The sequence below is a fragment of the Copidosoma floridanum genome, unplaced genomic scaffold (genome assembly GCF_036245765.1).
Source record: "Copidosoma floridanum isolate Cflo_tuat_1 unplaced genomic scaffold, Cflo_Japanese_pri ptg000040l, whole genome shotgun sequence".
Taxonomy (NCBI): Eukaryota; Metazoa; Arthropoda; class Insecta; order Hymenoptera; family Encyrtidae; genus Copidosoma; species Copidosoma floridanum.
In genome coordinates this window covers 5,172,368-5,190,454 of record NW_028321917.1, presented here as the reverse complement: position 1 = coordinate 5,190,454, position 18,087 = coordinate 5,172,368, and the positions used below count along the sequence as shown (strand labels likewise).

At 39.6% G+C, this 18,087-nt stretch overlaps 2 protein-coding genes across 3 annotated transcripts in view; one reads left to right on the top strand and one right to left on the bottom strand.

The window, feature by feature from the left end:
- The window catches only part of LOC106641550 (uncharacterized), a 64,146-nt gene extending 51,313 nt beyond the window's left edge, over nucleotides 1-12,833 (top strand). Inside the window, exons 8-16 of the mRNA XM_014356013.2 lie at nucleotides 1,049-1,662; nucleotides 2,802-3,181; nucleotides 3,247-3,397; nucleotides 4,608-4,827; nucleotides 5,997-6,162; nucleotides 10,314-10,446; nucleotides 10,555-10,707; nucleotides 11,181-11,438; nucleotides 11,693-12,833. Coding sequence (XP_014211499.2) covers nucleotides 1,049-1,662; nucleotides 2,802-3,181; nucleotides 3,247-3,397; nucleotides 4,608-4,827; nucleotides 5,997-6,162; nucleotides 10,314-10,446; nucleotides 10,555-10,707; nucleotides 11,181-11,438; nucleotides 11,693-11,881 — 2,264 coding nt within the window. The 3' untranslated portion in view covers nucleotides 11,882-12,833. The remainder of the gene's footprint in view (nucleotides 1-1,048; nucleotides 1,663-2,801; nucleotides 3,182-3,246; nucleotides 3,398-4,607; nucleotides 4,828-5,996; nucleotides 6,163-10,313; nucleotides 10,447-10,554; nucleotides 10,708-11,180; nucleotides 11,439-11,692) is intronic.
- Nucleotides 12,834-14,217: 1,384 nt separating this feature from the next.
- LOC106641548 (DNA polymerase delta subunit 2) lies at nucleotides 14,218-16,116 on the bottom strand. Of its 2 annotated transcripts, none has more exons than XM_023389782.2 (5): nucleotides 15,790-16,116; nucleotides 15,395-15,699; nucleotides 14,873-15,315; nucleotides 14,509-14,805; nucleotides 14,218-14,442 (listed from the first exon to the last, which is right to left on the bottom strand). In XM_023389782.2, the coding sequence occupies exons 1-5, from the start codon at nucleotides 15,977-15,979 to the stop codon at nucleotides 14,328-14,330; spliced, it is 1,350 nt and encodes a 449-aa protein (XP_023245550.2). In that variant the 5' UTR covers nucleotides 15,980-16,116; the 3' UTR covers nucleotides 14,218-14,327. The 2 variants fall into 2 exon arrangements, with proteins under 2 accessions (XP_023245550.2, XP_089454000.1); XM_089597874.1 differs by having other exon boundaries at nucleotides 14,218-14,446; nucleotides 14,513-14,805; nucleotides 15,790-16,115.
- Between the last annotated feature and the right edge of the window lie 1,971 nt (nucleotides 16,117-18,087).

Sequence of the window (18,087 nt, the reverse complement as noted above, 5' to 3'; positions counted from 1 at the left end):
AGTGAAAAACAGTTAGGTTTCTAATCGCCGATGCTTACTCGTTTAAAAGATTATTTTATTAATAAATCTAGTGAAAAACAGTTGGGTTTCTAATCGCCGATGCTTACTTGCCTCAAAGATTATTTTTTTAATTAATTGTCAAGTAAACAGTTGGGTTTTTAATCACCGCTGCTTACTCACCAAGGCAGATATTGTTAATAAATATACTGATAAACTATTGGGTTTCTTATCGCCGATGCTTGATTGCTTAAAAGGTTATTTAATTAAATTAAATTTTTTTTTGTGATTCAAGATTCAAATCCTAATTGAATCGTTATTATTTCTTGAATCTTTGAATCCCGTGGACAGCCCCTCGGATTTTCTCATTACCCAAGCTTGGCCAAAGTTTCGCCAAACATAACTTTTGCGCAAGTTTGGCCAAACTTAACATTTTTACGCGGGTGATGATTAAGTTGTTCGTCTATTACAATTGTTGTGTTGACTAGAAACATGTGCCTTTTCAAGTTTTTTTTACCCCTCATAAGATAAAACAGCCAGTTCTACCAGCAAAAAATTGAAGAAAAGAAAAAACCTTCGAGTTTGAGCTAAATTAAAGTACTGCAATCTCATTAATCTCGAAACAGCGCTTTTACCTTGCTGGTTTTCCAACATCGCTTTCCCGCGGCCTTCTTAGTTTACCTGTACAACGCATTAAAAACACCAGTTGATCAAACGCAAACGAGGAACGCGTTCAAAAGACTTACCCTCACGTTTGTTGCGGTCAAGCTCCGAAGAGGAATCGATTCACCTACCACCACGTGGTTCACCCTCAAAGTTCCTAAAACAACTAATAATCATCAGATATGCGCAGACGTCTCTTTGATGAGCGGAGTACACGAGCAGCGAGCGCGTGATTAGATTACCTTCTCGGTCCCGCGGAACTTCATTAATCCCCCGTGGCGCGTAATTCGATGCCCGAGCTCAGCGTCAGCCGGCGCCTAACTCACTGTATCTCGCGGCTTGATTTTATGTTACGCTGTATACGACCACACGTGTGTATTATGCGCAGGCACCCACCCACACGACGAGACCACTGGGTCAAACTCGTCACCAACGAGCACGACGACGACGACGAGTCCACCTCTGCCCGAGAAAAACGTGAAACTCTCCGTGCACCACTACGAAAACTTTGTGCCGTTGAACGGCAACCTCCTCAGCGTTTACGAAAACGTCAACAACAACAACAACAATAACAACAACAACAACATCAACAACAATAACAACAACAATAACAACAATGGCATGGGCAGTGAAGCGAGGACGAAGCGCAGCAAGCCAGCTCGGCGCCAGCAGGTGGTCGAGGATAAGCTCGACGTGTCGAACGACGACCTGCTCGAGGCGATAGAACAGCTGTCGATGCTCTCGAAGCCGAGGCGCTCCTTTGGGACGGAGACGGAGGTAGCGGCAGTGGCACAGACGACGACGACGACGACGACGACGACTCCGCAGGTGATGCCGAAAAAGGTCCAGGCCAGCGAGAAGAAGAGGGAGCTCGAGGACGAGGACCGGAGGAGGTATGTCGAGTTCCTGCAAAACGAGAAGCTTCACATACTCAGCAACATGGACATCTACAAGAGAAGTGTCGCCGAAATCGAGAACCAGGAGGAGGAGATCAATCGAGAGGTATGCATATACATGTTAATACACGAGTGGAGAGAGAAGCTCTCGCTTTTTTTTCCCCAACCACCTGGTGGAAGAAGTGACTTTGATGAACTTATAATTGTTGGCTCGACTATTCGCTTTGTGCAGCGATTCCAAATAGCGCCACCTTCAGGAAAAAAATGTCACTAACTAACAATAATACATCGATTCTTATGGACAATGATCTCTTAAAAGTGTTTATTTCAACAATAATGTATCTTTGTATCTTACACAACTTAGGTATGTAATTAATTTGAGTGTCAAGTATATACATCCGAACTGAAAAAAATCCCTCGAAAAATCCACAAGTAAGTATCGCAGTTTTCCTCGAGTATTGATTTATTTCGTGAAGTACTTTTAAATTAGCACATTAAAAAGTAATATTTATCATGCTCATTCATACGTTACATCCATTTTATACGAGAAATTTACTTTTTGGGCACGACTGATACTCAGGAGTGTCTTATATTTTTGCCAGAGCAAAAGGTGTAAGTACCTTTAAAACTTATTGTTTTTGTGTAAAAAAATTTTGGTACAAAAAAAATTGCGATCGCGGACCTCAACGAGGTTTTTGCATAAATTTAGCCGCTTGTTTTGAATGAAATTATAGAAAAAGCATTTTTTGCTATCAATATGGTACTTGGGACTGATGAAACTTATTTTAGTTGTCAAAGATACGTTATTGTTGAAATAAACAATTGCAAAAGATTACTGTCCATAAGGGGATGTGTATTCTTGTTAGTTGGTATCGATATCTTTTCCCCTGCAGGTGGCGTTGTTTCAAATAGCTGCACGAAGCGAATAATAAAATGTGAATTGTTTTAAGTGAAGCTTAAGAACAAGCGATTGTTTTCTTTTTTTGCGTGACACTGCGTGGCAAAATTTTTAAAATAGCTGATAAAATTAATGTGAAATAGGAATCCTTACCTTTCAAGATAGTAAGAGCAAAAACATTAATTGAGTATAATAAAAAGCGAGAGTAACGAAGGATTTTTATCGGATTACGACCACCTGGCAAAAAATAATTCATTGCGAAGTTGGTTACAAATTTGTCGTAGTAAAGCTTGCTTCGGCTAGAAAAAATGAGAAAAAAAACAAAAAATGCTGTCACTTCTATACAGCTGGAGCTCGAAAAAGCGCTGCTGTCAGCCGAGCACGAGTCCGAGGGCCTAAAGCTCGAGCAGGACGAGCTCGAGCGGGCCCAGGTCGAGGGGGCCGTGGCCGAGCTGGACCGCGAGATGTCGGTGAGCGGCGGGGCCCAGTCGAAGATGCAGGCCGAGGCGAAGCAGCGGGTGCACGCAGCGCAGCAGGCCTGCGCGAGGCTCGAGGAGGAGCTCGCGGACGCCAAGGGGAGGGACGACGAGAGGGACAGCGAGCTGGCCGACAGGCTGGCCGCGCAGGCCGACACCCTCGAGACTGAGAAGAAGGCCTTCGAGGACCTGGAGTTTCACCATCTCGAGGAGGAGGCCAGCAGGCTGGCTTCTCGGGAGGAGTTGCAGAGGTGGGTGGGGATTCGAGGGGAAAGAGGGGAAAAATGCGAGAAGATTGATTGGTCTTGTTCCGTAGATATCACGGGGAATTGTTGACGAGGATCGAAGGTAGGAAGAAACAGCTCGATCAGTTGCAAGCCCAACGAACCGACATCAAAAATTCAGTCACGAAGGAAGCCAAGAGCCTCGAAAGGCGGAAGCTGGCGTATCTACGGAGATTGGAGGAGGTGAGACTGTTTTTTTTTTTTCCTACTTATTTGTTGGTATTCGCGGTGTACTGACTAATCTGATCATGCAGAGAGGTGCAGGTAGCGTTAAATTAAAAAAAAAAAAAAAAAAAGTATCAGAAAAAATTAAACCGAGTAAAATGGAAAAAACTTGTTTAAAGTATGTGATTATATAATTCATTATGAGAAATACGATGAAACTCAATGTGTTTGAAAGAAGGGGTACTAAGTAGTTAATAAAAAAAAAAAAAAAAAAAACTGAAAAAAGTGCATTGAACCCAAGAACTTTAGGTCCGAAAGCAAAAGTTTAACCGCAGAGCCTTTGACTGTACGGATTAGAAGGGAGATATTGTGAAATTTAGTTAGGGGCCCCTGCATAAGCTTTTGACATGCATGTTGAGAAAAATGAATGTACAACTTTTTGTTATGGTTTCATTATCGATGTTTTATTAATTAATTGTAGTTTAAACGTGTTTTCCAATAGTTTCGCATCGAAAATAAGTAATATATAAGATACTGAAAAATAGGCATTTTGCCGTGCTGCTCGGAAGGTAATAATTATCAGCATCTATGGGTAAGTTACCCAGTTTCCCCCCGACACTAACGCTGCCTGCCTTATGGGGGGCAGAACTAAAATATACAGAGAAAATATTGCTGACAGTGCGGACGCGAAAACGGCCGATCTGGCCTTCTATGCAAGAAGAGTATATTCTATATTCTCTGATTTGGGGCTCAGGAATATATATTTAACTGAAATATTAACCAAGAATGAAAGTAGATCGATTTGCGAACAGTTTGTCTTACTAGACAAAAAAACAATATGACCTGCATATACATACAGGTCGAGAGATCTTATCAAATAACTATTGCACTCGTTTCAATGTATCAGACCTTGAGATGGATAATTTTTTCGTGAAAGTATTTGTAAATTATTGCAGTTTACTATTGTTATTGTCATTGTAATATTTGCTTCTCTAATTTCATTGAATAAAATATGGTAGCAAAGTCAAGAAACGAAATGAAAAAAAGTATATTTAACTTTAGGGAATAACCAAACAATTCGTACTTATGCTAGACGACAATTTTTACCGAACTACTTTCCCTCTAAAAAAAAGGCACTTCGGTAAAGCGTAGATCGCAACTAAAAAAAGTCGTTCCTCTGAAAACCGCCATTTGACTGGTTTTTTTTTTTTCCAAACAAAAAAAACAGGGTCGCAATCGATTGCGTGCCATCGAGGACGAGCTCGAGAGCCTGGCTAAAAACACGCCGGCCGATAATCTCGATGACAAACGCTCGCCCAGCCGGGAGGACTACGATCGGATATCGAGGGTCACCAACGACTCGCCGATCGTTAATAATCAGGGCATCCTCGGCAGGAAGACCATCGAGGAAATCGAGCGGAATCGCCAGCTGCATTTGGCCAAACAGGGTAAGCTCATTCTCTTCCGATGCACGCATGTGTGGATTGAAAAAAAAAACAACTTTTTTTTGTGTACAATATGGGTGTTATTATTTTGTGGTGGATGAGCCGACTAGTATATGTATACCTTGTTAAAACTGCATCACGAGCCTGGTCAAACTGTGGCACGATTATTTTATACATTTTCAAGCACTTTGGGATTACATTTTATCCAGAAATGTAACGCACTATTTGGGTCGGAAAATTTTATATTCTAAATACCCATTCACATTATAATGCTGAGAAAAATCATTTCCGCCAGATAAGTGTGATACAAATTTAAAAAATAAAGTATTTGGTTGAATATTTAATACATTTTTTTTCTCAGTTCTTTTCTCTCTCAAAATATAATGTAGTACTTTTGCTGGAAGAAATTTTGCTAAGCACTGTTTGAAACTAATAAATTTAGTAATGAAAAAAACAGTTACAACATGAATAATGGATTGTAGTTTTGGAGAGAAAAAAATTATATCACAAAGTATATTTGAAGAAGTATTAGAAGAGGTGAGATTCCAAAAAAATTCCAAGTAAAATATCATCGACAATTAATTTTATATAGTTAATTTGAACAACTTTTAACTTGAGATAACTAAAGATTATTCGGATCATTCTGAGCAAAAAATATCTTTTATGATTTTTCGTAAAATACTGGAGTAATTAAAAATGTAACTCATTATTTTGTGCAAAATCAAAACATTTAACAAATACATTACTGTAGAAAATTCTTTTTTTACTTGAAATAAGCCAAAGAAATTTAACAATTTACTCGGCACTTTTTCGGACTCTCACCCTAAAAACTCGTTCTCTGTAGATCGAAAAAGACACGTAAAAAGGCTACATATACCTGGTGCTGGGACTATTGCACCCAAGTAAAAGTGATGTGCCAAGTCTCATTTTTCTCAAATAATATACGAGTAATGAAGCACCTTGAAAAGAAAAATTTATGAATGTAAAAAATTACCTATTCCCGAAATGGACAAAGATGATCATTAGTTAAAAAAACAGAAATAATGATGGCACTTGGATAAAAATATACAAGAATAAAACTCACGTCGCGTTGGTGCAATAAACGCGAATTCGTGTAACGGTGGATGAAAAAAATGGCGTTAACGATGTTTGATTTCACGAAAATTGCGCAGGCAGAGAAGTAATTCTAGAAGAGCGGCGCAGAGTCGAGGAGCTGATGAGACGAGTCCAGGACGAAGTTCGCTCCCAGTGGGAGGAGAGAAAAATGAACTGCGCGTCCTTCAACAGCGTGGAGTCGGGGGAGGAGTCGTCGAGTTACTCGACCGGACCGACGGAGAGGTAATTGCACATTTTCTGTAAATCCGACGAGTGAATCATCTTCTCATCCCTACCTTTCTTTCATCACCCTACACACGTATATACTCGAAGCCTGCAGCTTTTAGCTGGTATTAAAATGACTCCAAGAGCTTCCATATTTTTTTTCACGCTACGCGCATTTCAATGAGAATGGATCGATACAGGTACGGCGAGGTAATAACTCCAAGAAAATAAATTCACTCCCCACAGAAAAGCTCCCTCGCGATAACAATGACGATGAATACAAGCACCACGGCCATTTCATTCTTTCTTTTCTTTCGAGCTCTTCCGAAGACTGCAGCTGCATCTTTGAAATGAATCACCCTTAAGTGAGCGAAATTAAGTCCTTCCGGGAGAGCTTTGGGGAATGCACGTGGTGTCACAAGCTTCGAAAAAACCGCGAGTCGCCCTCAACCATTTTTCATGCGACTGAAAATAATCCAGGCGAGTGTCGATCTGGTGGACGTGAATGCAAAGTAAATTCAAACCTTCCAAGACTTAAAATTACTTATTATTAAATTGTAGAAGCTACACCTAGTCAGTCCAGCGGACAATATCGTTCTCTATCCATCTTGAAGTTTACGACTCACGTATACCTATATACATGCGTGGATCGACGATAAGCCGGAAAGATATCAGATAAACCCCCCCGTGACTCACTGTCGTCCGACTTTAGGTTCATTGGCTGCGGGTTATAGGACCAGGTCAACACCCTATACACCTATGTGTATACCTACTCGCGAAACACATGTTCCCACGCTCCAGTGCTGCGAAAACCCCGTCCTGACATATATATACAGCTCGCAATATCCATCACGTAACCAACTCCCAACACGATTTTTAACAAAAAAAAAAGTAAAAAAAATAATCCCCAATCTCCATTCAGGGCGAAACAATGTAAATCCTCCCCAAAAAAGTATGAGCTCCCTTGGGTTCCTCCTCTTCCCTCGAATCCTTCTATTCGCACCGTCTTCGTATGTACACGCGGTACAAGGAGGTACGAAAAAAACCGGACGAAACTCCCTTAGATACGTATGTACAAGCTATGTTTACACGACCGTCGTGCTTTTGTAATAACACAATTGCGAAAGTGAAAGAGACAGCGGGAGATGACGGCGACGGAGGGAAGGAGCGAAGAGAGAGTAAACACGAGAGTAAAAAGCAAAACACGACCCATAGGTGGTGCTATCGTATACAGTACGTAATATTACTCACGTAGGTACTTACATATAGTACCTATAAATGTCACGCAGATAAACTGCGACGCGAGAGAAAAAATCTAGGTTCGCTCGCGCGCGAAATATACCGGTTTTTACGCTCTCGACTCTCTCTAGCGCTGCAATGAGCCGCGTCCGCCTTCTTCCACCTATATATACAATACAATACATGTCACAAGTATACGAGTGTCGAGCAGCTTGGCGACAGTTTGTAAGTACAGTTGTCAATTCGACGTACGCGTGCGTGTACCTATACGCAATAAAACGCCCGTGTCACGCAGCAGTTGAAAATAAGCGATAACGCGAGTGAGCGGCCGGTAGGGCGCTGATAAGGAAGTCGTCGGCGCGCCGATAAGCCCGGGTTACACGCAGCGCTTTCGAATATTCGGTCTCTCTGTGCTTTTGACAATAATATGTACCTGTGTACGTATAAGCTGTGGGTGTTGTCTCTCTTTTTTATCCCATCACGATGCGGCGAGCGTTAGGTGTGTCTCCTCCCTTCTTCCGCGAGCGATATCGGTACATACATATGTATACAACTGCGCCGGTTCGCGCGTACACGCACGGGTGTAATCTCGCTGGACTAGTTAGAGAGCGGCTTTTGTGTGATTCTGATCGCCAATGTAACGGATATAGAGGAGGAGGGCTATAGAGGAGTGCTCGCGCGAGCCGACACCTTCATTGCCGCATTGGCCGGCGAGTGCGTGCGATCGGGGATTTCGCAGTGCTGTCCGTCATTATTGGCTCTTTTAATCCTTTTTTGGTGTTTTGGATTTTCACCATCGTTCGGCTGTCATTTTTTTTTGGTGGATTCGGTATTACAGAGTGCGCAACGTGCTATTACGTCTTTTTCGCTGATGATGTGCCTTGGTGCACGCGCGGTGCGTTTGAGTGGCGTTGGTATACGTTTATGAGTTCGAGATTCATTTGATCTGTCCTGTGATTGTGTACCAGCCGGTTGAAGGTACATACTCACATCCGGGAAAAGTCTCTGAGCTCCGGAAACGAGACCCGCAGAGACGAATAAGGAATACCTTTTCACCGCTCCGGTCTCCGTCGCATCACCCGCTTCTCGCGTATATACTCGGATAGTGATCGTAAACAACAAAAAAGAAAAATCACAAGAGCACGGCAAATAGAGGGCCGTCGAACGACAATGTAGAGTCCGAGGGGGGGGGGACAAAAGCTCCGTCGAGAGTAGCGCGGCGTGTGTGCGGTAGACGGAGGTAAGTAGGCGCGGGGACCGGATGAGCGTACATTCGCGTGCGGAATAGGCGCGAGGGAAGAAGGGAGGACGGATGAGTGGACGCGGTGGACGGGCTGTCCTCGGGGCGATGCGGAGAGCGCGCAGTGCCGGTTGTGGCGCGATAACCCTCGTCACGAGCAGCAAGTGCTACATGGCGAGCAAGGACTGGCTATCCGGGACCTGCTGCTGTCGGCAACGACCGGCTAGGTATACAACCTTGTCTTTCTCCCTGCGTGTGTCTTTGAATTTTAAATCGTGACAGTTTCACGGATGTGCGAGTGCACAAGTGGGTGAAATCGTGCAACATATATTTCATTTCATTCTCGAAAGGAGTGGCAATTACACTGTTTTATTATTACATTTATCGAGAGATCAGTTAATTAGTGACGAAGAAAAATAATTATACTTTAATTTTAAAAATTACAACATTTGTTTCATCACTTTTATGAAATGGTTAATATAAAATTATGGAAACTGTATTTTACGGTAAAAAAACGATATCATTCGAGTACTGAACACTACCTTGGCATTTTTATATTAAAGTGTTATAAAAATTCACGTAATAATAAACTGTAGTGACATTTTTTAGTCGTACTGAATACCAAAGTTTAATAGTGCCAGAAATTATTATTTTAATTATCATCCTACGGAATAGCGTTAACTCTCGTGAGATGGATACCACTCCTTTAGCAAGTAATAATTGTAAATTTTTAGCTTATAACGACCTGATTTTTGAGCTTCTACATTTTCAAATAAAAGTATTTTTAATAGTTCTGTAAATAAAACAAGTATATTGTTAAAAACACGATATTCCGAATTAATGATTAGTATCACTAAAACCCATAATCAAAAAATTTACAATTGATGATTAATTTCAATCACTTCGATCAAATTACTCAATTTTATGATTTTTTTTAAATAATTCGCTTAAATAATCAAAACACACTGGTATACATTTAGATAATCGCAAACAGTTTCGTTTGTTGTTACTTGTTATATTAAATTTTTTTTTAAATTTAAATACAGTTTTATGATGGACAAAAAATTGTTTTCTCAAATACATTGTTAATAATAATGTTTCAAACACTAAATACGATCATAAAATATTATGCTTGACTCCACTTTCAAACCGTAATTTTCTTTGAAAAAAAGGTTGTCCAGTTGCGTACTTTAAACTTTGAAACAGCGGTTCTTTACCAGTATTTCAAATTTAGAAAGCCGAGAGTATAAGAAACTCGAGGCTCCCATTGGGAAATGCAGCTCCGACACCTGACAGTCGTACACAAGCCTTGTACATTTTTTCCATACGGCTAATGGATCACCCACGCCTATGCGCATATACAACGATATCGTTCATAATCGCGTAAATTGAAACCGATGAATATTAATGGCTCGAGAAACCGTACACGGACACCTAAAGCTGCAATTCCATTGTTAGCGCTAGGCTGTGCAACCTATACATGTATTATATGTATACTTGAAATGGACACATGGAATTCAAAACAATCCGAGGCCGAGCGCGGGGGCGATGAAAAAAAAAAGAGAAAATCATAAATCCATAAAACCACGAGATTTCTACACCCGAGACGGCGATTTCAAGTGACCTCTGCAAATGGACGACGCACTGAAATTAGCTTGACGCGTTTTTTTTTTTTTTTCTACTGTTCCAGTGGCAGCGGAAGCAGCGACGGCGCTGATAATGGCACAGGTGAAAAATCACCGCCCGGCAAGCTCTGCCCGGAATTCGCCTCGCCCAGCCCCGGGCCCTCGGGTGACTCTTACACGCTACTGCAGTCCGACAGCGTAAGGATTAATATTTTTTTTTTTTTTTTTTTTTATACGACCCAAACACGCGCGAGTGCGGCTAAGTTGTGTTTTATCGAAATAAAGGAAAATGGGTTTTGTCCGCAGACGAGAGACGATAGGCCTACGTCCATGGAGAACGGCAGTGGGAGCGGGATCGCCGACGAGACCGAGAGCCGGCCCCTCTCGCAGACCTCGAGCGAGCTTGACTCCATCAGTCCCCTCCCGGTCAAGCATCGCAACGCTAAGCCTCGGCTGCAGGTGTGTGTGCTTATGTAGTTACATTTTTTCGCGTATTGCGATATTGGTGATAATTTTTTTTTTTTTTTTTTTTTATCCAATACCCACACGCACTTTTTCTGTAAGTATTATGCATCCAGAAATGGTCACAAAAGTGCCATCGCCTCCGGGGCCATTTTGCTACCTAAGGGACCGTAAGGTAGCCCCGGATGTATGGCACTTGTGTGCCGAACACTGTGTGTCAATGAAAAAAATAAGTTATCAGCAAAAAAGGTGCGTTAAATTAAAAAAAAAAAAAAAAAAAAAAAAAAAATGTTAAGTCAAAAAGTTTGAAAAATATTTCAAAAGAAAAGATCGGTAGTCGCGAGGAGGACAAAAAAAGTGTCGATAGCGCTGCAATATTTTAAAATATGTCCTTGAGCTGCATTTGATCGATAAATATGCATAAAAGTTCTTCCTCAACGAAGGTTTCTAACAAAATTTTACCATTCCAGAGACCTCTGACGAGATACTTGCCTATAAGGTCGGAGTCCCTGAATCTGAGACACCACATCGAGACGGCGGGCCACCACTTGCAGCTGATTCACGACGTCACCGTGGACACGACGACTTGCAGCGGCTATTTGTCGAAGATGAGCAAAAAGTTCCATCACTGGAACAAACGATGGTTCGTCTTCGACAGGAAACGCAAAACGCTGACCTACTACGGCGACAGCAATTCGAGGAAACCCAGGGGTGTTATATACTTTCAGGTATTACCTATACACGAGGACGTTGCCTTTTTCGTACTATTCAGTATGATCGCTTAGTACACATAAATAATATACTGCTATTGATTTTCTGGAGTATATAAAATTCATTGGTAAACGGAACATATCTGATTCCGTGATGTCAAACCATTACCTACATGTAAATAAAATATGAAAATAGTACATTGGATGCAATTAAATAAAATCTTACATGTGTACCTGTACATGCTAAAGAAACAATCATTTGTTATTTTTAGTCGATTGAGGACGTCTACGTGGACCACTTGAACACAGTGAAATCGCCTCAACCGAGCCTGACGTTCATAGTTAAGACGACAACGAGACTGTACCACCTAATGGCCCCCAGTCCGGAAGCCATGCGAGTCTGGGTGGACGTGGTGTTCACAGGCGCCGAAGGCTACCACGAATTCGATCCCAATGCGTGATCAAGTTCAAGCTCACGATACCATTGTAAATTATCATCCATCCGATAGCTTTCATGCTACGAAAAACGCGCACAAGCTCTGTAAGTGAGCTAAACAAAAGCAACAAGTTTCACTAAAAAACTTGCAGTTCTTTGTATTTTGTCTCTCCCTTGCAAAGGAAAATTTGCTCGGCTGAACGAAACAAAAGTGTAATGCGAAGACAAGGTGCCACTGCTTTTTTAAAATTAATTTTTATGTTTTATCTCATCAAGTCGGGGGGCATTAAGGCGATAAAATGTCATTGGCTACATCTCGATAAAGTAGTCTTACAGCTCTTGATCTAGTCTTCCAGAACAGAATGAAAAGTTGCCAAACTCTTGGAATGATACTTATACGTTAAAATTATACATGTCATTTTACGTGTCGTTTGATAGACTTGATGAAAAATTGTACATAGAATAATACGGATTAGCGTGATTGTTGTTTGATTAAGTGGAAGAACTGAGACTGATTAACTGGGGGGGTCGATAATATTATTACTACTATACATACTAATCATTTACATTTTTTTTTTTTTTTTTCATTTTGTGAAAGTGGGTGCGTAAATACAAGTGCCAGACAATACACCAAAGTGCATTTACTGTAGGTAGACATTTTGTTACCTCTTAAGAATTAAATGAATGGATTTTGATTGCGTTGAATTCTCAAAATCACATTTAAAATCTAAAATGTTTAACTCTTTATAAGTTACAAAACGAATAACGGCCTAGTATCAATTAACATTGTTATATTAAGAATCTTGCCTCTTTCGCTAGAAAAAGATATCAAGAAAACAAGACGGTTGAAACTAAAAATTGTTAATCTTAGGTTGCGAATGACCTTGGAAGACTTATTGGTTTTTCAGGCGTACTTTAACTGCTATGACTTGGTTCGTACCAAACACAAAAAGTATCTTTCAAATAAATGTATTAATATGCATGAATATGTTTGTTTTTTCTCATGCATAAACCTCACCACCTCACCAATTAGCATAATGAGCAAAATTAAATCAAAGAAAGGACTTCAATTCAATGCAAAGGACTTTTCAAATGCTATGGCTGTGCATACAATCAATTAAGTATAGACATTGAATATTAAATATATAAACAATAATGTACTCACTCACTGATGAGGCTTGCAGGTGAAACAAGTGTTACGCGATTAGGAGAGCCCTTGAGCTTGAGTTTGTCTCTGTTGATCAATTTGACTTTAGTTGGTACTTTAAACATCGCTGACACCAAAGCAAGATCTAAATGAAGCTAACCTTAATGTAAGGTAAAAAAAAAAGTTGTTAATAACACAAACAACAAGTAGACTTTAGAGTCCTGTCATTAAAATCAGTGCAAACCTACTTTAATATGTTATAATTTATGTACTTGAAAGCAAAAAAGTCCGTGAACCAGCACCACTTTATCGCACTACTTAATTAAACTTTTAGCCAAAATTAAAAAGAAACGGTTATTACTGTAAGTAACTACCACTTTTATTCGAATGATCGTGAAAATTATTAATGCAATGCTGCTCTTTCAAGATACAACTCAAGTTAATACGTGTCGGACGAAAATACACTTTTGAACTGTGAACTTCATCGGCGCCATGATGAGTCGAGGTTGGATAGGGTCAGGTTAGGACTCACGCAAAAAAGCGGGAAGGCGCGCGACTGCACAAAATTTAAAGTCTGCAGTATTTTCGTCTGTTGTCTGACCGTGCAGCACAGTCAATATCAATAATTCGAAGCTTTTTTGTTTTCGTAACGTCAACAATTACCGATTGTGCATAAAAACTTGATGAAAACATTTATTACTCTAAAGTGATGGTTTTCGTCTTGCATTATAATCATAGTGTTTTTACAAAACTGTCAGTATTGAGCAAATGAGTTCGTAAATGTTTGCTCATGTTCACGACGAAAATGTTAATTTGAAGTTTCCTGACAAAGAAAGAACACATATTCAATCAAACGAATTCCACAATTTGTTGGATGGTTTGCTGTAGATCATTTTGGAGACAATGGCATATTCTGCATCTTTATGTGAGTTAAATTCTTTCACGTTTACATATATGTTCATTGTTTATTGGTGACGTAAAGTACACACTTTTCTCGCAACTTTTAACTATTTTGATTTAACCAAAATCTGTAAATATTTTATGATGAAACTAGTGAAAGATATTTAGTACAGGTCACTGTTTGTTGGATAACTATGACTTGACTTTATACAGATATATTATAATGTGTATTAACTATTAACTCATAAATCAAAGATTCTTTTTATTAGGACTAGCGTTAAAGAATGAGGACAAAGAATTAATAATCAGTTTAATTTATGAAAATCGTCGATTCTTTTATTACAAACATATTACAAAAAAATATAAAAGACGTGTACAAAACCTCGAAGATACGTAATTTTTACAATAAAACAGTTACAGTACTTCATTCTGATCCAAATGATATCGGCGTAGCATCTAAAGTTTCTAAGTCAACGAGCACTGCGGTTTTATCATTTGCAAACTTTGGAACGCATATAAGGCGAATTTTTTGACCTTCACTCCCTAATTGAAAAGTATAAATGATTAGCATTCGTTAATTGGTTATGAGTTGTCCATTTAACAACTTACCTTGGTATAACCTAGTATCGTATTTTTCCATATTTCCAGCAAAATAAATATCAGGACATTCTCTTAAAATAAACGGATCACTTTTACAAAATGGTATACATGGGATGGTGTCTGGTGCAGTTGGGCACAGGTGTCTCCATTCAACTGATCTCTGAAGCCACTCGATCGGCTCAACAGTTGAAAGTCCACAAACTTTTTGGATATCCTGAATGGGTAGTCCAGCTGTGCCAACAACTATTCTATCAGATATTGTTCCTATCCATGGATTCGTCACCCCATTTATGCTTTTAAATCTAAAAAATAAAGTAGATATACATACTACGTTTATCACTGCTATTGGAATATTATAAATCAGCCAACCTTCTAGCTTTAGGAAACGATCCTGGGTGCATAGCATTCTGAGGCATCATAAGAGTAGTGACATCAAATTGTCCTGGTAAAATGGTAACATAGCAGTTGCTGCCAAGCGTCTCCAAAAGTGTATCTAGTCTCTCTTTGCCTTCAGACATGTTGTTGGCATTTGCTGCATCTTCAGCCCTTCCACTCAAAAGTCCTTTGCTCAAATGCTGATCGGCACAAGCTTTTATACTGTTGCCTGCTATCACAACACGAACAATGGATGCTTCATTTTTTTGGTACTCTGTGGTACCTGCCAAGCCACTGATCCACTCTACTAGCAAACTCAGTGAAAGATCCGGTGGGTTTGTTGCAAGTTCCAAGCCTGATAGAATAACAAGCTTTCCAACAGGCTTCGAGGATATTTCTTTCTGAGGAAGACAACCTGGAAAACACCAATCTTCCACCTGTTTAAAGAAACAAAAAATATGCACATATATTTAGCCTTTGGAGTTCAACTTTAACTGGAATTAAGTAGATCCTTACTTCAAAAGTGCTCTTTTTATTTTCTGCTCCAATAACAGCGCAAACAACACCAGTGACTGACTCTTTGACATCAACTTTGTCTCCTGTCAGCTTGATACGAGATGTTTGATCTTCCAAAAACAATTGATCCTCTTCCAAACAATAGTGCATTTTTGGAGCTGGTGCAGTCATTTGGTGTTCTTCACTTAGCTCTTGTAAAATTGATGGCTTGTTTGTCTGATGCTTGTACAGAGTGCCAATGATAACGCAACGTTTTCCATTTTGATTTTCCAGTTCTGATAATGGAATCAAGTCGACATTTGATCCTAGATATTGAAAAGTAAACAATTTATTTTTACACACACTTATTTGGTAAAACTAGTAACTACTGGTACACATTTTGGAACGATAACTACCCCATTTTTCTCTGACTTTTTGCTTGAGAACTGATGATAACTCATCAAGCCTTTTGACGTATAAACTTGCAAACTGTTTCATGTAACTGTCACCCTCTTTTTTATATCTTTCTGTTAGATCAGCATAACTGACAGTCTGACGATCGTATTTACATCTTAATTCATCAGAGTTCTCCTTGAGAACAACCATTGTTATTTTGCTTGCAAAAATAAAACTTAATCTCACGAGCTCAGATAAATGGGTTGTTCAACGACAAAATTGTTTACTTAATCGAAGTCTAACATTACCTAAGACCCGAAACTCGATAATTCCGCGGCAACGGACGGATTAGCGATTCTTCGAGAATCGAGATTCGACCGAGGAGGTGAGGGGCTTTACAACAGGTTCGTTTGGAGCTTAGCTTGGAGCAGTTCGGAGCTTTGCCCCAAAATACCCCGATTAGAAATGAATCCACGCGGCGTGTACGGCCCACTCACGGTGCCGGAGGCTCCGTGTACGGTCCAACTAGCGGGCCATACACGGCCTGTTTACCGCGTGTGATCAGGTACGTGTACGGACAGTACACGGCTGCCGTATGTTACGGCTCCCATGGAATGCCCGTGTACTACCCGTGAGGCTGTGTACTGAAAATGACTAGCAGACAGAGTAAATTGCATGCATTATAGTTTTTTCTTTTAATTTTTTAAAGTAATCTTCCAAAGTAAGCTATCTTTGAATTGTCACTAGCATCACTTGAATCAAATTTTTCAACTTTATATTTTTTAATCAGATTTTCTGTGAATAATAATTTGTGTGATGATGGTAAAGTATTGTCAATTAATTAAAATTCTTTAAATAAATAATCAATATGACTGTTTGGAGGCTTACAATCATTCGCATCATCTTTTAAAATTTGTGCAATCAATTGCTTGCATTCCAAATTAATTTGAATGCCACTTTCAACATCAGATTCACTTTCACTGCTACATAACTCAAACCTATATTTATGATCATTGTTCATTCACTTTGTTCATTTTCAATAGTTTGTTTATCTTCTAAATTACTTTTAATTTTATTTGATTTTATCCTCCATCACATGAATTTTGTTAGTTAAAACCGTTTCACTACTTTCATTATCATTACCTGTTTCTTTATTTCTTTTTCTAACACGTCTCATGTGCAATAAATGTCAATTCATACGTTTATTTATTCTGTCATCCATTGTAGATTTTCTAAAAATACACTTTTTTTAATGACTAATTTTACCTATAGTATTGTTATGAAGACACTTAATATCAAAAAACGTTTTAAAATGGTTTTTTTTTTTTTGTTAGTTTTAATTCAAAGTTATCATATTGATACAAATACTCACTTACATATGATAACGAAAAGATATTAAAATTGAATTCTATTATTCAAATAACACTTATTGCTCTGGTATCTTGTAGATTGGTTGTGCCTTATTTGCAAGACATACTTAGTGTTTAGCATAAATTTAACCGCTTATTTTTGCTCACCTACATAGCTATATATACTGTACGGACCGCTTACGGTCAGGGTACGGGCAGTACATGGAAGCCATGAGTGACGGGTGCCGTGTACTGTCCGTACACGTACCTGATCACACGCGTTACACGGGCCAGGAGTATTATGTCCGGCGTACCGTCTACGGCCCGTATGGTAGTCTCCGGCGGGCCGTAGACTTTTTCTAATCGGGACGCGTTTAGCTCCGAGCTCATCGGAGCAGCGCTCGGAGACAAAATATTATTTCCAAGGATGCAAGGTTTAAGTTGGTAGCACCTTGCATCTCCGATTCCAGCTCCCAAGTCCAAACCGCTCCCGTTCTAAAGCGCGAGAATTTGAATTACAATTTATAGACACTTGAAAAAAAAAAAAATGTATAATCATAGAGAAGCCAGTGCAAATTGCATTAGAGAGCAGTAATGTATAATTTATAAATATATTTGTATAATTACTAATACATAACCTAATATTCGATTTCAATGAGGCTCTTTTACCGTCAAGCTTGAATCAGATGGCGCCAGGGCACGTCGCGGCTGTCGTGGCCGTTGCACTTACACACCGTCAAATTTACAGTAGTAGTGTATTGTGTCCGTGAGCCTATCTGTGTGATGAGCAAAGCATAAGACATAACCTTTATAAATGATTGCTGTTGTTTGCAGACAATTTTTGTTTGCATTTACGTTTAAAGATAGTAGGAAAAATGAAGTGCAGTGAAATATCCTGCGATAAGAAAGTGCAATTTAAATTTCCTTCTGATAGTGTGATGAAAAAAAGTGGCTCTAAAAAAGTGGCAA

Bases quoted from the DNA above. Each gene is read 5' to 3' on its own strand.
- LOC106641548 (XM_023389782.2), bottom strand. From the start codon at position 15,979: ATGGTTGTTCTCAAGGAGAACTCTGATGAATTAAGATGTAAATACGAT. The intron at 15,700-15,789 runs GTAGTTATCGTT...TTCAATATCTAG, and splicing joins AAAAGTCAGAGAAAAATGGG to GATCAAATGTCGACTTGATT. The intron at 14,443-14,508 runs GTTGTTAAATGG...TCAATTAGGGAG, and splicing joins ACTAGGTTATACCAAGGTAA to TGAAGGTCAAAAAATTCGCC.